Genomic DNA, 16,662 nt, shown 5'->3' with positions numbered 1-16,662 from the left:
AGTGGGGTAATTGGCGGGATAAAATTGGGGAGGAAAAGGGGGAGAAAAAAACACACACACTTATGGTATATACACAAACATATGTCATATAGGTAGACACAAACACACACACACACACATCCATGCACATACAAATATATGTGTATGTGCACACATGCACTCACACACAGTTTATGTGTTTGTGTTGTGTTCAGCTGGAGGCTCCTACTACATGATTTCCCGTTCGCTGGGCCCTGAGTTTGGGGGGGCAGTGGGGATCTGTTTCTACCTGGGGACCACCTTTGCGGGAGCCATGTACATCCTGGGGGCCATCGAACTCCTACTGGTGAGACACTGTCTTCCAACTGCCTGTCTATCTGTCTGTCTGTCTATTTAACTATCTGTCTGTCTATCTTTCTGTCTGTCTGTCTGTATATCTCAAGTCAAGTCAGTTTTTTTTGTATAGCCCATTATCACAAATCACAAATTTGCCTCCGGGGGCTTTATAACCACAACATTACATGGGGTTATAAGATGTGTAAGAAGAAAATGTGATGTGATGACAGGCATGGGCACAAGTCCATGAGTACTGGGATGGCATCCAGCACTTTACCTGTGCCCCCGTCCACAGGGTTAGTGGTTGTGTCAGGAAGAGCATCCGGCATGAAATTTTGCCAAATCACTATGTGGATTGACAAGACCACCATCGGTGCTGTGCCCTGACGGGGTCCCGATGGAAACCATCAAATCTTCACATCTGCTGTGGCGACCCCTGGGAAACAGGGGACAAGCCGACAGAAGAAGAAGATAAAAAGATGTGATGAGGGGGATGACAAGCAGCGTCCAGGTGGCGACCACCGTCACCATGGCAACCTGGGAGGAGGACAGATCACACCTGCACACAAGAGAGACTCACATCACACCATTTACACACAGAAGAAGAGAAAGGAGAAGACGTCATTCAGAGAGCGCAAAGACGTGAGAGAAGAGAACAGTTTGCAATAGTCAATACTCTATACTCTATAATAGTCAATAATAATATAGTCAATAATCTATGCTCTATAATAGTCAATAATAATATAGTCAATAATCTATACTCTATCATCTATAATAGTCACTAATAATATAGTCAATAATCTATACTCTATACTCTATAATAGTCAATAATATAGTCATAACAGTCAATATACACTAATAACATACTATATGCTATATATACACTAATATATATGCTATATATATAATATAATCCATTGAGTTATATATATAATATCTACGCAATATACGCACTATAATAGTCAATATACTCTATAATATATATGATGTAATCCAGTGAGTTATGTATATATCTCTTACTGTACACCAAGAAGCCCACAGCCTCTACCTCTCTGCCTACAAAGATGCCCTCACCGCCGCCAAGTCTGCCTATTTTTCCACCATCATTATTGATTCCAGCCGTAACCCCCGCACCCTCTTCTCCACTGTAAACAACCTCCTCAAGCCCCGTGCCGATGCCCTCTCCAACTCTACTGCTGAACAGTGCAACTCATTTCTCCAATTTTTTGCAGACAAAATCGCCGCTATCAACAAATCACTGTCCCTTGCATCTGACTCGGCAGCATCTACTCCGGCCCCTCTTCTCCCCATTCCTCTTGACCTCCCTACCCCTCCCCCTGATCGCCGCCTCTCCCGGTTTGTTCCAGTTGCCCCTACCACTATCTCTGAACTCATCATCTCATCAAAATCCACAACCTGCTCCCTTGATCCCCTCCCCACCCCCCTACTGAAGAAATGCCTCCCTGCCTTATGCCGCTACCTCACCAACCTTTTCAATTCCTCACTGTCCCATGGAATTGTCCCCTCTGTCTACAAAACTGCAACTGTCACCCCAGTTCTCAAGAAACCCGGTCTTGATCTATCCTGCCTCAACCACTACCGGCCAATTTCCAATCTTCCCTTCCTCTCTAAATCCCTGGAACGCATTGTCGCCACACAACTCCAAACCTACCTACACTCCAACAACCTACTCGAACCCCTCCAGTCTGGTTTTCGCCCACTCCACAGCACTGCAACTGCACTCCTTAAAGTACTTAATGACCTCCTTACCTCTGCTGATACTGGAGCCCTTAACATCCTTATCCTCCTCGATCTGAGTGCAACCTTCGATACTGTGAGCCGCAACATCCTGCTCACCAGATTGAAAGATGTCGGTATTGAAGGCACCGTACTCAGCTGGCTCCAGTCCTACCTCTCCCAACAGGTCACACTTCATCTCACTTCACAACCACTCCTATGTTCCATCCACAGTCACACAAGGTGTTCGTTCCCCAAGGTTCTGTACTCGGCCCACTCCTTTTCATCATCAACATCCTCCCTCTTGGTCAGATTCTCCGCCATTTCAACTTGGACTTCCACTGTTATGCTGAGAACACCCAGATATACCCTACTACCAAATCCCCTCACAATCCACCCCTCTCTCACATCGGCTCCTGTCTGTCTGCGGTTAAAGTCTGGATGCAGCAAAACCTTCTCAAACTCAACAATGACAAAACTGAACTCCTCTTTATTGGCTCCAAGTCCACTCTCAGCCAAATCAACAACCTTGCATTCACCATCGATGGCACTACTGTCTCCCCTTCCCCCCAGGCACGCAACCTTGGTGTGATCCTTGATCCCACCCTCTCCCTTGAGCCACATATCCGCCAAATGGTCAAATCCTCCTTCTACCACCTTTGCAACATTGCAAAAATAAGATCCTCTCTCACACGCCCTGCTGCTGAGATACTGATCCATGCCTTCATCTCCTCCCGCCTTGATTACTGCAACTCACTCCTCTATGGCATCAGTGCTAGCTCTATCAAGAGACTCCAATTGGTCCAGAACGCGTCTGCCCGACTTTTAACTTTCACCAAATCGTGGCACCACATCACCCCAGTCCTAAAAGACCTCCACTGGCTACCCATCTCCCACCGGATCAATTACAAAATCCTGGTTCTTACTTATAAAGCCCTTCACAAACTGGCTCCCCCATACCTCACCGATCTCCTCTCCCCCTACCAACCCTCTCGGCCCCTCAGATTCACCTCAGCCTCCCTTCTCTCTACCCCCAGGTCCAATTTCCACGGCTTTGGTGACCTAGCCTTCTCCAGAGCAGCTCCCAGGCTCTGGAACTCACTTCCCCAAATCATTAGAGACTCAGAATACCTTCCACTCTTCCAATCCCATCTCAAGACACACCTTTTCTATTGCCTTCTCATGCCCACCCCCCCCCCCCCCCGTCCGCTCATACACTCCTGGTCTGGGGCAGGCTGGGGACTGAGCGCTTGACCTGCATCTGTGATTTATGATGTTTGTTTTTCTTTCCCTTTATATCTGTCCAAGTCGGAGAGTACTGCTGGCGTCGTGTGTGGCTGCTGCTTCTCCCTCTCGTAGCCCCCCTTCCCATCCACCCCTGTATGTCTGTGTTATGTTCATCGGTGGTCTTGTTTCACTCCATTTATTGTAAAGCGACTTTGAGTAATAGAAAAGCGCTACACAAGATTGATTTATTATTATCATTATTATTATTATTATTATTATTATTATATATACACAATATACGCTAATGTTATAGTCAATATACTCTATAATCTCGTCGGGAGAACAGTGGTTGGTAAAATCACTGTGACAGAAACCGACCCGCCATGCAGTACAGGTTGTGAAGTACTCATGCAGTACAGGTTGTGAAGCACTCAACTTAAAGACAACTTGTAAGCTAAGGCAAAAAGATGAGTTTTAAGTTTGGATTTAAAGGACTCAACAGACTCTGATTGTCTGATGGCAGCAGGCAGGTTATCCCACAAGAACAGGGCCTGATAGGAAAAAGCCCTGCCACCAGCTGACTTCTTCTTAACTCAATCTTAACTCAAACTTCTTCTTAACTCAATCTCAAAATACAGGGATCCTGTATTTTGAGAGCGAAGAGCTCGAGATGGAATGTACAGTTTAAGGAGATCAGACAGGTAAGATGGGGCAAGCTCATTTAGGATTTTATAAGTCAGCAGAAGCACCTTGAAATCTGATCTAACATGGATAGGAAGCCGATGAAGGGAGGGGAGAGTTGATGTAATATGGTAAAATTTCCTAAATTTAGTTAGGATTCTAGCATTCTGAACCATCTGAAGACTTTTAGTACTTCTTCTTCTTCAAGGTCTCCTCGTTAGCGAGGCTTGCCAGCACCATCAGGATGACATGCTTGCCAAACAAGTCTCCTCCAGTTCTTTCTGTCCTGAGCTGATCTTGTTGCCTCCGAGTCTGGGTCGGACCATTTAACCGAGTGGTTAACGTAGTCGCCTATGGTGCGGGAGAACCGGGTTCATGTCCCGGCTGCGGCGGTTCCCGGGCTGCCCCCGAATTTGCTATGGAACAAACATCTTTTAGTACGAGCATGTGGCAGACCTGAAAACAGAACATGACAGTACTCAAGTCTGGATGAAACAAATGCGTGTGTTTGAGTCTCTGCATCAGCCATGGAGAGAAAAGACCGAATTTTAGCTACGCTATGTAACGGGGAAAAGGCAGTCTTGGTGACTTCTTTATTGTGCTTATCGAAGGAAAGGCCGGGATCAAACCTAACACCAAGATTTTTGGCTGCCACACTTTGTGTAATCTCAGAGTTGTCGATTGTTATCGTTACAGATCAAATTGGAGTCTGTGTCCAGTAGGGCCACTGACCGGCATCCCCTACTGTCTTTCTGTCTGTTCTGCTGTTCCATTATCCTCTGCAGTTCTGTTGTCCTCTTCCCATGTTGTGTTCTGTAAATTGTGTAAACACAACATCCATTGCATGTCTGTCCGTCTTGGGAGAGAGGTCCCTCCTCTGTTGCTCTCCCCGATGTTTCTTCCTATTTTTCTCCCTGTTAAAGGTTTTTTTTAGGGAGTTGTTCTTTATCCAATGTGAGGGTCTAGGACAGGGCGAGGCAAATTTGTAATTTGTGTTATTGGGCTATACAAATAAAATTGAATCAACTTCCTGTCTCTTCAGTCCTGTCTGTTTCTCTCTAAGCTTCTTTTTGTCACTCTTTCTGTTTTCCTCCCTCGCACGCTCTCTCTCTCCCTCATTCACTCTCTCTCATTCTCTCTCTCTCACTCTCTCTCTCTCTCACTCTCTATCTCTCACCCTCTCTCTCACTCATTCTCACTCTCTCTCACTGTCTTGCTCTCTCTCACTGTCTTGCTCTCTCTCACTCTCTCACTGGCTCTCTCTCACTCTCTCTCACTCGTTCTCTCTCACTCTCTCTCACTGGCTCTCTCTCACTCACTGTCTTGCTCTCTCTCCCTCCCTCTCGCTCTCTCTCCCTCCCTCTCGCTCTCTCTCACTCCCTCTCTCACTCTCTCATTCTCTCTCTATCTCTCCCTCCCTCTCTCTCACTCTCTGCCTCCCTCCCTCCCTCTCTCTCTCTGTCTCTCACTCTCTCTCTCACGCTTGCGCTCTCTCTCTCTCATTTACTCTCCCTCTGCATCACCTTTTGGTCTCGGCAACCATCACGGTATCTCCATCACCATCTCTGTCATAATCTCTTTTTCAGCGACTCTTGGCCCAGTTCTCTCTTGCATCCCTTGCTGTGTTTTTTCTTCTTTTTTTTTCTTTTTTTTTTTGAGGTTATTTTTTCCAAAGCAATTTTTTCCCAGTCAGACTGTTCCTCCGTGTGAATTTTAATCAGTTCTCAGCGAAACGGCGAGAGCTTTCATCTCGGCCTCCTCTTCCTCCGCCGCCTTCCATACAACACATCCTGATGCTGCCGCCCCTGCTGATGCATTGAGCGCTGGGTGTAATTATGCAAATTCTTCATTAGGGGGAAATCAAGACAGTGGCTGAGGAACAAGAGCATTCCTTGAACCGCTCTCATTACTTTGGTCCACTGTCATCATCACACCAGTTTTTCTTTTCTTTTTTCCTTACTTTCTTTTTTTTTTCTTCTTCTTCCTTCCGTCCCTGCCTCATTCTCCATCTGGATCCCTCTTATTGCACAGGCAGAGCTTGATCATGCCCGGAGGTTAATTCTGTCTTCTGGGTCAAAGCTGGCTTAGTTTCCATTGTGAAATAACAATCCCCGCAGAATTGTAAGGAGCGGATGTGGAGAAGGCTGATTTGAATATGTTTTATCATCTCACAAGCCAGGAACACAAACCCGTGCTATTTTCGGTGGTAGGAACAGTTCGCATCGGAGCTGCAGGTTTGTTTGCCTAGTGATGTGCTGCTCTTGGCATCATTGCGGTCTCTCCGGCCAGATGACAGCAGGTGTCATGATCCCGTTTCTTGTGGTTGTTTGTTTTGTCTTTTATTTTGACTAACTTTTTAGAAAAAATGTTGATGGGTGTCTGGGTGGTGTAGTGGTCTATTTCGTTGCCTACCAACACAGGGATCTTTGGTTCGAATCCCCATGTTACCTGCGGTCTGGTCGGGCGTCCCTACAGACCCAATCCTCCGTGTCTGCGGGTGGGAAGCCGGATGTGGGTATGTGTCCTGGTCGCTGCACTAGCGCCTCCTCAGGTCGGTCAGGGCGCCTGTTCGGGGGGGGAGGGGGAACTGGGGGGAATAGCGTGATCCTCCTGTGTGCTACGTCCCCCTGGTGAAACTCCTCACTGTCAGGTGAAAAGAAGCGGCTGGCGACTCCACATGTATTGGAGGAGGCATGTGGTAGTCTGCAGCCTTCCCCGGATCAGCAGTAAGGGGGTGGAGCAGCGGCCGGGATGGCTCGGAAGTGTGGGGTAATTGCCAGATACAATTGGGGAGGAAAGGGGGGGTGATTTTTAACAAAAAAAAATTTTTTTTTCTTATTTTGACTAAATTGTTTGGGTAGATACCAGATGACGTTTTATTCTGGCTCTTCTTTTTGGTTTCTATTATAGTGTAATAACACAGACCACGGATCAGCTTTTATCCTCAGCTGACAACAGGCATTGATTGGCAAATTAGAGGCTTGTGGGGTTTTGTATAAATAGTGGTGCTATTGTTAGGCTGAGCCGTGGTTTAACTGCCGTTATGGTTGTTCCTTCAGAATATTAATACCATGCTTGAGTTGTTCAATTAAGCAGAAATGAAATGGGAGGCTGTGATTATGTGGGCTGCTGCAAGGTCCATTTGAAGACTGTTATAAGTATATTGTAGGAGCACCCCATTTGATGAAGTAGTCCCATATATTTCCTCTCTCCCTTTTTTCTGACTCTCCATCTTCATCTTCCTCCTTCCTCCCTCTCCACCTTTCATCACTTTTTTCCCTTTTTACCCCAAGTCAGCATTATGTTACTCTGACCTTACTCTCCCTCTCTTGTCTTGTTACCACTCCAGATCTACATAGCGCCTAAGGCAGCCATTTTCCCACTGGAGGGACTGGAGGGCGCCGAGGCCGAAGCCGCCCTGCTGAACAACATGCGTGTGTACGGCACCATTCTGCTGACCTCTATGGCGACGGTGGTGTTTGTTGGGGTGAAGTACGTCAACAAGCTGGCCCTGGTTTTCCTGGCCTGCGTCATCCTCTCCATCCTGGCTGTCTACGCCGGGGTCATCAAGACGGGTGTCGATCCTCCAGACTTCCCGTAAGGATGGATGAATGCACTGCTCCTGCATGAATGGAGCCAAACATAATATAACATAATGACAACAAACATATTGCCGCTATTAATATAACTTCTACATATGTTAATAATAATGGCGGTGAGGTAGACTCCTGCTCCCTGCCACCCTTGAGTGAGTATAGTGTACCCAGCCACTGGGGATGCACAAGCCAGTGTATTCTTAGTGCCGGTCCCAAGCCCGTGTAAATGGGGAAGGTTGTGTAAGGAGGGGCATCCGGCGTAAAACCTTTGCCAAATCAAATATGCGGATCATAAATCAGACTTCCATATCGGATCGGTCGAGGCCTGGGTTACCAACAACCACCACCCGTACTGTTGGCCAGCAGGGTGCCGGTGGAAACTATGCTACTGTTGGGAGAAGGAGAAGGAGAGGGGAAAGGCATGTCCAGAGGCAGCAGACAAGGAGGAAGGGTGGGTGTGTGGAGGTGAGAGTCGGAACTTTGAATGTTGGCACTAGTAAAGGGAGAGAGCTGGCTGATATGATGGAGAGAAGGAATGTAGATATACGTTGTGTGCAAGAGACCAGGTGGAAGGGGATTAAGGCTGGAGCATTGGCGGTGAGTTCAAACTCTTCTACCGTGGTGCAGATGTGAGGAGAAATGGGGTAGGGGTAATTCTGAAGGAAGAGTATGTCAAGAGTGCTGGAGGTGGAGTGTCAGACAGAGTGATGACTATGAAGCTGGAAATCGAAGGTGTGATGATGAATGTTATCAGCACAAGTTGAGTGTGAGAGAAGAGAAAAAAGAATTCTGGACTGAGTAGGATGAGGTGGTGGAGAGTGTACCCAAGGAGGAGGGAGTGGTGATTGGGGTGGACTTCAGTGGGCATGTTGGTGAAGGGAACAGAGGTGATGGGTAGGTATGATGTCAAGGAGAGGAAAGGACGGACAGATGATGTTGTATTTTGCAAAAGGGTGGAAATGGCTAGGGTGACTACATATTTCAAAAAGAGGGAGGAACACAAGGTGACATATAAGAGTGGAGGAAGGTGCACACAGGTGGACTATATCTTATGCAGGAGATACAATCTGAAAGGGATTGGAGACTGAAAGGTGATGACAATGGAGAACATAGCTAGGCAGCATCGGCTGGTGGTCTGTAGGATGACTTTGGAGATCAAGAAGAGGAAGAGAGTGAAGGCAGAGACAAGGATCAAATGGTGGAAGATGAAGAAGGAAGATTGTTGTATGGAGTTCAGGGAGGAGCTAAAACAGGAACTGGGTGGTAGTGAAGAGTTGCTGGATGGCTGGGCAACCACTGCAGAAATAGTGAGGGAGACAGCTAGAAAGGTGCTTGGTGTGTCATCAGGACAGAGGAAGGAAGAATAGAAGACTTGGTGGTGGAATGAGGTAGTACAGGAAAGTATACGGAGGAAGAGGTTGGCGAAGAAGAAGTGGGATAGTCAGAGAGATGAAGAAAGTAGACAGGAGTACAAGGAGATGCAGTGTAAAATGAAGAGAGGTGGTGAAGGCAAAGGAAAAGGTGTATGGGGAGTTGTATGAGAGGTTAGACATTAAGGAAGGAGAAAAGGACTTGTACCGATTGGCTAGACAGAGCTGGGAAGGAGGTGCAGCAGGTAAGGGTGATGAAGGATAGAGATAAAAATGTGCTGACAAGCAAGGAGTGTGTTGAGAAAGTGGAAGGAGAACTTTGAGGGGCTGATGAATGAAGAAAATGAGAGAGAGAGAAGGTTGGATGATGTGGGGATAGTGAATCAGGAAGTGCAGTGGATTAGCAAAAGAGGAAGTGAGGGCAGCTATGAAGAAGATGAAGAGTAGAAAGGTGCTGGCTCCAAATGACATACCTGTGGAGGTATGGAGATGTTTAGGAGAGATGGCAGCGGAGTTTTTAACTAGATTGTTTCTTGGAAAGTGAGAGGATGCCTGAGGAGTGGAGAAGAAGCATACTGGTACCGATTTTCAAGAATAAGGGTGATGTGCAGAGCTGTAGCAACTACAGAGGTATAAAGTTGATCAGCCACAGCATGAAGATATGGGAAAGAGTAATAGAAGCTAGGTTAAGAGGAGAGGTGATGATCAGCAGCAGCAGTATGGTTTCATGCCACGAAGGAGCACCACACATGTGATGTTTGCTTTGAGAATGCTGTTGGAGAAGTATAGAGAAGGTCAGAAGGAGTTACATTGTGTCTTTGTAGATTTAGAGAAAGCATATGACAGAGTGCCGAGAGAGGAGGTGTGGTATTGTATGAGGAAGTCGGGAGTTGCAGAGAAGTATGTAGGAGTGGAGCAGGATATGTATGATGGCATTGTGAAAGTGGTGAGGTGTGCGGTAGGAATGACGGATGGGTTCAAGGTGGAGGCGGGATTACATCAAGGATCGGCTCTGAGCTCCTTCTTGTTAGCAATGGTGATGGACAGATTGACGGGTGAAATCAGGCAGGAGTCTCCATGGATTATGATGTTCGCGGATGACATTAGGATCTGTAGTGAGAGTAGGGAGCACGTTGAGGAGAGCCTGGAGAGGTGGAGGTATGCACTGGAGAGAAGAGGAATAAAAGTCAGCAGGAGCAAGACAATACATATGCGGGAATGAGATGGAGGACAGCAGAATGGTGAGGATGCAAGGAGTAGAGGTGACAAAGGTGGTTGAGTTTAAGTAATTGGGGTTAACTGTTCAAAGTAACGGGGAATGCAGCAGAGAGGTGAAGAAGAGAGTGCAGGCAGGGTGGAGTGGGTGGAGAAGAGTGTCAGGAGTGATTTGTGACAGAAGGGTACCAGCAAGAGTTAAAGGGAAGGTTTACAAGATGGTTGTTAGACCAGTTGTGCTGTATGGTTTGGAGACAGTGGCACTGACGAAAAGACAGGAGGTGGAGCTGGAGGGGGCAGAGTTGAAGATGATAAGATTTTCACTGGGAGTGGCGAAGAAGGACAGGATTAGGAACGGGTATATTCGAGGGACAACTACAGGTTGGACGGTTTGGAGACAAAGCAAGAGAGGCGAGATTGAGATGGTTTGGACATGTGTGGAGGAGAGATGCTGGGTATACTGGGAGAAGGATGCTGAATACGGAGCTGCCAGGGAAGAGGAGAAGAGGAAGGCCAGAGAGGAGGTTTATGGATGTGGTGAGGGAGGACATGCAGGTGGCTGGTGTGACAGAGGAAGATGCAGGGGACAGGAAGAGATGGAAACGGATGATTCGCTGTGGCGACCCCTAACGGGAGCAGCCGAAAGTAGTAGTAGTAGCAGTAGTAGTAGTAGTAGTAGTAATAGTAGTAGTACTAGGGTACATATAAATTAATAATGGGGATAATGAATCAAAGAAAGTTTGCAATCATATGTAAAGACAACCACTGAGACAGGCTCATGCAAACCTGTCCCCCACACATGGGTTACTCTGTGAGTAATAGGGTACACATATGCTCCCACAATACATTTTAACATTTGCAGGGGGCTTGAAAATACCAATAACCAGCTTGTCTTTTTTAAGTAATTGTTAATAATAGGATTACAAGTTGGTTGAGGTTAGGGCAGAACTTTTGGTTCAGACAGGCCAAGTTCAGATAAAAAGATGAAGAAGCCATTATATACAATATTCCAAACAAGATTAATATGATGGTTATTAATATTTTAAGCCCTCTGCTAATGTTAGCAAGTGTGTTGTGTGAGCTAGAAAACGCTCAGTTTACAGCGACTCATTATAAAGACTTCTTAATACATGTCTTCTCAAACAAACACACACACACCTCCTGGCTGACAGATATTGTGTGGTTTGGTTCTCATCGCAGAGTGTGTCTCTTGGGGAACCGCACCCTGGTGTGGAAGAAGTTCGACGTGTGCGCCAAGACCATCGAGACGGCGAACGGGACCGTCACCACACAGCTGTGGCGCATGTTCTGCGACTCGTCCTTCCTCAACGCCACCTGTGACAAGTACTTTGAGGCAAACAATGTGTCCCAGGTCCAGGGTATCCCCGGGGTGACCAGCGGGATTCTGACAGGTCGGTGACGGCTGTCAGAATTTTAATGGGGCTGCACACTGACGCCTCACATCGACACGCACAACACACAAGCGAGTGAAATGAAACGACTGCATTTCTGTTGCACACAGGAGTGTGTTGTTTTCGTGCATGTGTGCGCGGAGGTTACACTGACACATGCACATGTGCACGTGTCTCAGCATGTTGCCTGAAACTGGTTTTCATCTGCTGTTGATCTCAGAGGTTGATGCACGGTTGAGTTACAGCTAACTTGCTGGAAATTACTGCATCACACTACCTGCAGCTGAAGTAAAATAAACCTCAATGGGGGTCCGGGTAGCGTAGCGGTCTATTCTGTTGCCTACCAATACAGGGATCGCTGGTTCGAATCCCCGTGTTACCTCCGGCTTGGCCCGCGTCTGCGGGCGGGAAGCCAGATGTGGGTATGTGTCCTGGTCGCTGCACTAGCGCCTCCTCTGGTCAATCGGGGCGCCTGTTCGGGAAGGAGGGGGGAATAGCGTGATCCTCCCACGCGCTACGTCCCCCCTGCGAAACTCCTCATTGTCAGGTGAAAAGAAGCGGCTGGCGACGCCACATGTATCGGAGAAGGCATGTGGTAGTCTGCAGCCCTCCGCGGATCAGCAGAGGGGGTGGAGCAGCGACCGGGATGGCTCGGAAGGGTGGGGTGATTGGCCGGATACAATTGGGGAGAAAGGGGGGGGGGATAAAAAAATAAACAAATAAATAGATCAATAGATAGATAGATAAACCTTAATGGCGGCAAATGCCTTGAGCACGGCGCTGATGCTGCCAGAAGTTAGGTGTTCGATTCCCTCTAGGTCCACCTATACTGTAATGTGATACAGTGAATCCGCGTGAAGCGCTGTGTCCTCGGACTAGAGAAGTGCGATAGAAATGCAGTCATTTTATTTCCTTACCGATGCCAGGATCAGAAACGGGGAAGATCTTGCAATGTGTGGTTATACAGAGGAGTTTGGGAGGGAAATATGGGATGATGACCGAATGTCAACCCTTAACTTGTTCAGTAGCATCACCCACTCACTCGTTTGTTAATAACCTTCTAATAACCATTTCACTTACTTCCACCTCCGCCTCACCATGCAGAGAACCTGTTCGGGAATTACTATGAGAAGGGGGACCTGGTGGCGAGGAAAGACATGGAGTCCATCGAGGGGGTGGACGACCCTCTGACCAACTCCAACCGCTACGTCCTGGCCGACATCACCAGCTTTTTCACCCTGTTGGTCGGCATCTACTTCCCCTCAGTCACAGGTGAGAGCCAGATTAAACCCGGGATCCATTTTTTTTTCTTTTCCTGGTTCTGTATGCCCCACTTTTAATGTAAAACGCCAACGTCGCAGCAGCCATTTTGAAGGATTTCCAGAGCCCCACGACACACAAGGACGTGAACAAAAATTGTGATGCAAACCCAAAACTGTGATGGCGTCACAGTATTGATCACAGAAACAAACTGATTATGAATTTATTAGTTTGGCATACTTCACATCAGTAGAAAGACTTGAGCCTTTTGAGTTTGGAGAGGGGGAGCAGCCATTCTCCATCTACCCATGTTTCCGTTTACTTTCTACTTCTCTGTTAAGGTATCATGGCTGGTTCCAACCGCTCCGGGGACCTGCGCGATGCCCAGAAGTCCATCCCTATTGGAACCATTGCAGCTATCACTACCACCTCCGCTGTCTGTATCCTCTCACTACTGCTCCCCTGTGGGACTTCACGGTGCAGCAGCCATTGTGGTTCGGTTGCCAGCAGCACAGCAGCAAACAGTCCCCACCCTTGTAAAAATGGATGCTCGGACCAAAGCTAACACAGACAGGCTGACATATTACAAATCAAATCAAACTGTATGGGAACGTGGTTGTACTGTCGTGTTGACTGTAGGATTGGTCGATTAGCCGTCCAATAGAAACGTCACCACATCATCGTCACATTTCAATTCCACTTCCTGTTTGAGTAGGAAGATGTTTACTGCTTAGTCAAAAAAAATGTCAACATATGTATATGGAGAGTGTCTCCAACCATGGTGGAGATACCAGTTAGTGTTACCCAACCTGACTCCTGACTGACTGCAAGACTACGCAGTTTTGTTGCTCTACCGCTGACCAGCTTCAGTTTGGAGTGTCTACCCGGAAATAAGTTATGGTTTATAGGCATTAACGTTATAGGTTATAAATATGTTGTGGGGTGTCCGGGTGGCGTGGCGGTCTATTCCGTTGCCTACCAACGTGGGGATTGCCGGTTCAAATCCCCGTGTCTGCGGGTGGGACGCTGGATGTGGGTATGTGTCCTGGTCGCTGCACTAGCGCCTGCTCTGGTCAGTCAGGGCACCTGTTTGGGGGGGGACACCGGGGGGGAATAGTGTGATCATCCCCCTGGCGAAAATCCTCACTGTCAGGTGAAAAGAAGCGGCTGGCAACTCCTCATGTATGGGAGGAGGCATGTGGTAGTCTGCAGCCCTCCCTGGATCGGCAGGGGGGAGAAGAGACCTGGACGGCTCGGAAAAGTGGGGTAATTGTCCAAGTACAATTGGGGAGGAAGGGGGGGGGTCGAACAAATAAATTCATATATATATATTATAAAACTAATGGCCAAAACCAGCTCATCTAGATTACTAATAACCGTCACTTTTTTAGTAATTGGATATAAACTGGGTTTTCGAGCTGTGGCATTGCTTTTTCCCATGATACACACATTTTAGGTGTCTCGAGTTCTGTGTAAAAATGTATTCCGAGTGGTTTATAAAAAAAAATTATCGAGTAAAAGATTTATTTATCATATAAATCCGGTTCATCCACTACAGCATGTAGAGCCACCTCTTCTCCCAGTCACAGAAACAGCCGTTTACTCAGAGACCATTATTACTCGATGTATTCATGAAAACTCAATGGAGAAAACTGGCCCATGGGAGGTGGCCATCTGACTGCTGTTCGTGAGGCAGATACACAACACATCTAAACCGGGATGTTAGGCCAAGCTTCCTCTCTGTTCTGTCGGGAACGAGATATTTTCCTGATCCTACACCTCGCAGACATGTCCAGCGTGGTGCTGTTCGGTGCCTGCATTGAGGGGGTGGTCCTCAGAGACAAGTGAGTTCAGAATTCAGAAAGCGCTCTGAAATCTCCACAGACCAACCCCCAAGGAGAGCTGCTGATCTCTCAGTGTAGAAGTGATGAATCAGACCCTTGAGGCGAGTGGGTAGTTGGCAGTTTGTAACCGGCTTGCCCCTCTTTCATTTACCCGAAGGTTTGGGGAGGGAGTCAACGGCAACCTGGTGATTGGAACGCTGGCTTGGCCGTCACCGTGGGTCATCGTGATTGGCTCCTTCTTCTCCACCTGCGGGGCGGGGCTTCAGAGCTTGACGGGAGCTCCTCGCCTCCTGCAGGCGATCGCCAAGGACAGCATTGTGCCCGCCTTGCGGGTCAGTCCAACTGCTCATTCATTTACATTGTATTGGGATGTATTTTAACGTACAGGCTGTGGCAACAGAGTTCCTAGAGTAGAAGGATAGAGTCTATCTATTGATTTATCTATCTTATCTATCTATCGATTTATCTATCTATCTACCTATCATCTATCTATCTTATCATCGATCGATAGATAGATCGATCTATCTATGTATCTATCTATCCATCCATCCATCCGTCTATCTATCTATCTATCTATCTATCTATCTATCTATCTATCTATCTATCTATCTATCTATCTATCTATCTATCTATCTATCTATCTATCTATCTATCTTATCATCGATCGATAGATAGATCGATCTATCTATGTATCTATCTATCCATCCATCCGTCCGTCTATCTATCTATCTATCTATCTATCTATCTATCTATCTATCTATCTATCTATCTATCTATCTATCTATCTATCTATCTATCTATCTATCTATCTATCTATCTATCTATCTATCTATCGAGTTATCTATCTATCTATCCATCCATCTGTCTGTCTATCTAGCTATCTATCTTACCCATCTGTCTATATCTATCTATCTGTCTTACCCATCTATCTATCTATCTTATCTATCTATCGAGTTATCTATCTATCCATCCATCTGTCTGTCTGTCCATCCATCTGTCTGTCTGTCTATCTATCTATCTTATCCATCTATCTGTCTGTCTATCTGTCCATCCATCTAAACCCTGTAACTCTGTCCTTAATAACTGGTTCCAAATAACTGGTTCCAAATAGATCATCATTGTGTACTCTCTCTCAGTGGTGGATGTGCTCACGCTGTTCCTGTGTTGTCCGTCTAGATCTTTGGCCATGGGAAGGCCAACGGGGAGCCCACGTGGTCCCTCCTGCTGACCGCCTGCATCTGTGAGAGTGGCATCCTCATCGCCTCCCTGGACGCGGTGGCTCCCATCCTCTCCATGTGAGAACTCAGGAGAATCATCTGTCAATTTGCCGGCCGTCTTTTAAACGCCACATAGCGGGGGTTGGGCTTTAGAGCAGCCGTCCCCCCTTATCGTTTTTCATCTGATGCCGACACCAAACAAGTCGGACTCAGAATTCAGATCATCACACAGAAGAGGCAGCTCAATGCTCCACTTTGGTCCTGACACCCCCCCCCCCCAGCTGTGAAATAAGGCCAAAGCTAACCCAGTATCAGTACCAGAATATTACCCATCTTGAGGAAACACCTTTTAGTGGGCTACCGGGGTAAACGTCACTCAGTCAAAGCCCACATAATGCCACAGAACATGTTAGGAGGTCTGTCCCAAAAACTCCTGTGTATTTATTTGAATGTGTGTGTGTGTTTGTGTGTGTGTGTCTTTCTATCTGTTAGGTTTTTCCTGATGTGCTACATGTTTGTGAACCTGGCCTGTGCCTTGCAGACTCTGCTGAGGACCCCAAACTGGAGACCACGCTTCAAATTCTATCACTGGTTAGTGGGACACATAGAGGAGAGACATCTCAGAGACTAAATGGTTTACATATAAATACATACATACTGATGGATGTTAGCATTTCTGCTTTCAACCATTCACCTGTCTATTCTTTATGTTTCATTCTATCCATCTATCTACGTATCCATCTATCTGTATGTCTCTCTATCTCTCATCTCCTGTCTGTCTCTCTCTC

At 46.9% G+C, this 16,662-nt stretch overlaps 1 protein-coding gene across 2 annotated transcripts in view; it reads left to right on the top strand.

Annotated features, from left to right (window-relative positions):
* slc12a5a (solute carrier family 12 member 5a) overlaps positions 1-16,662 on the top strand; it is a 310,680-nt gene that overhangs the window by 272,171 nt on the left and 21,847 nt on the right. For both annotated transcript variants that reach the window (XM_056272751.1, XM_056272750.1), the window contains 9 exons: positions 195-325; positions 7,310-7,557; positions 11,342-11,553; positions 12,658-12,825; positions 13,155-13,253; positions 14,600-14,657; positions 14,815-14,989; positions 15,834-15,952; positions 16,367-16,465. In XM_056272751.1, coding sequence (XP_056128726.1) covers positions 195-325; positions 7,310-7,557; positions 11,342-11,553; positions 12,658-12,825; positions 13,155-13,253; positions 14,600-14,657; positions 14,815-14,989; positions 15,834-15,952; positions 16,367-16,465 — 1,309 coding nt within the window. The remainder of the gene's footprint in view (positions 1-194; positions 326-7,309; positions 7,558-11,341; positions 11,554-12,657; positions 12,826-13,154; positions 13,254-14,599; positions 14,658-14,814; positions 14,990-15,833; positions 15,953-16,366; positions 16,466-16,662) is intronic.

The sequence above is a fragment of the Lampris incognitus genome, chromosome 2, assembly GCF_029633865.1.
Source record: "Lampris incognitus isolate fLamInc1 chromosome 2, fLamInc1.hap2, whole genome shotgun sequence".
NCBI classification, from domain to species: Eukaryota; Metazoa; Chordata; class Actinopteri; order Lampriformes; family Lampridae; genus Lampris; species Lampris incognitus.
The sequence above is the reverse complement of the archived record's forward strand: the minus strand, read 5'-3'. Positions and strand labels throughout refer to the sequence as shown.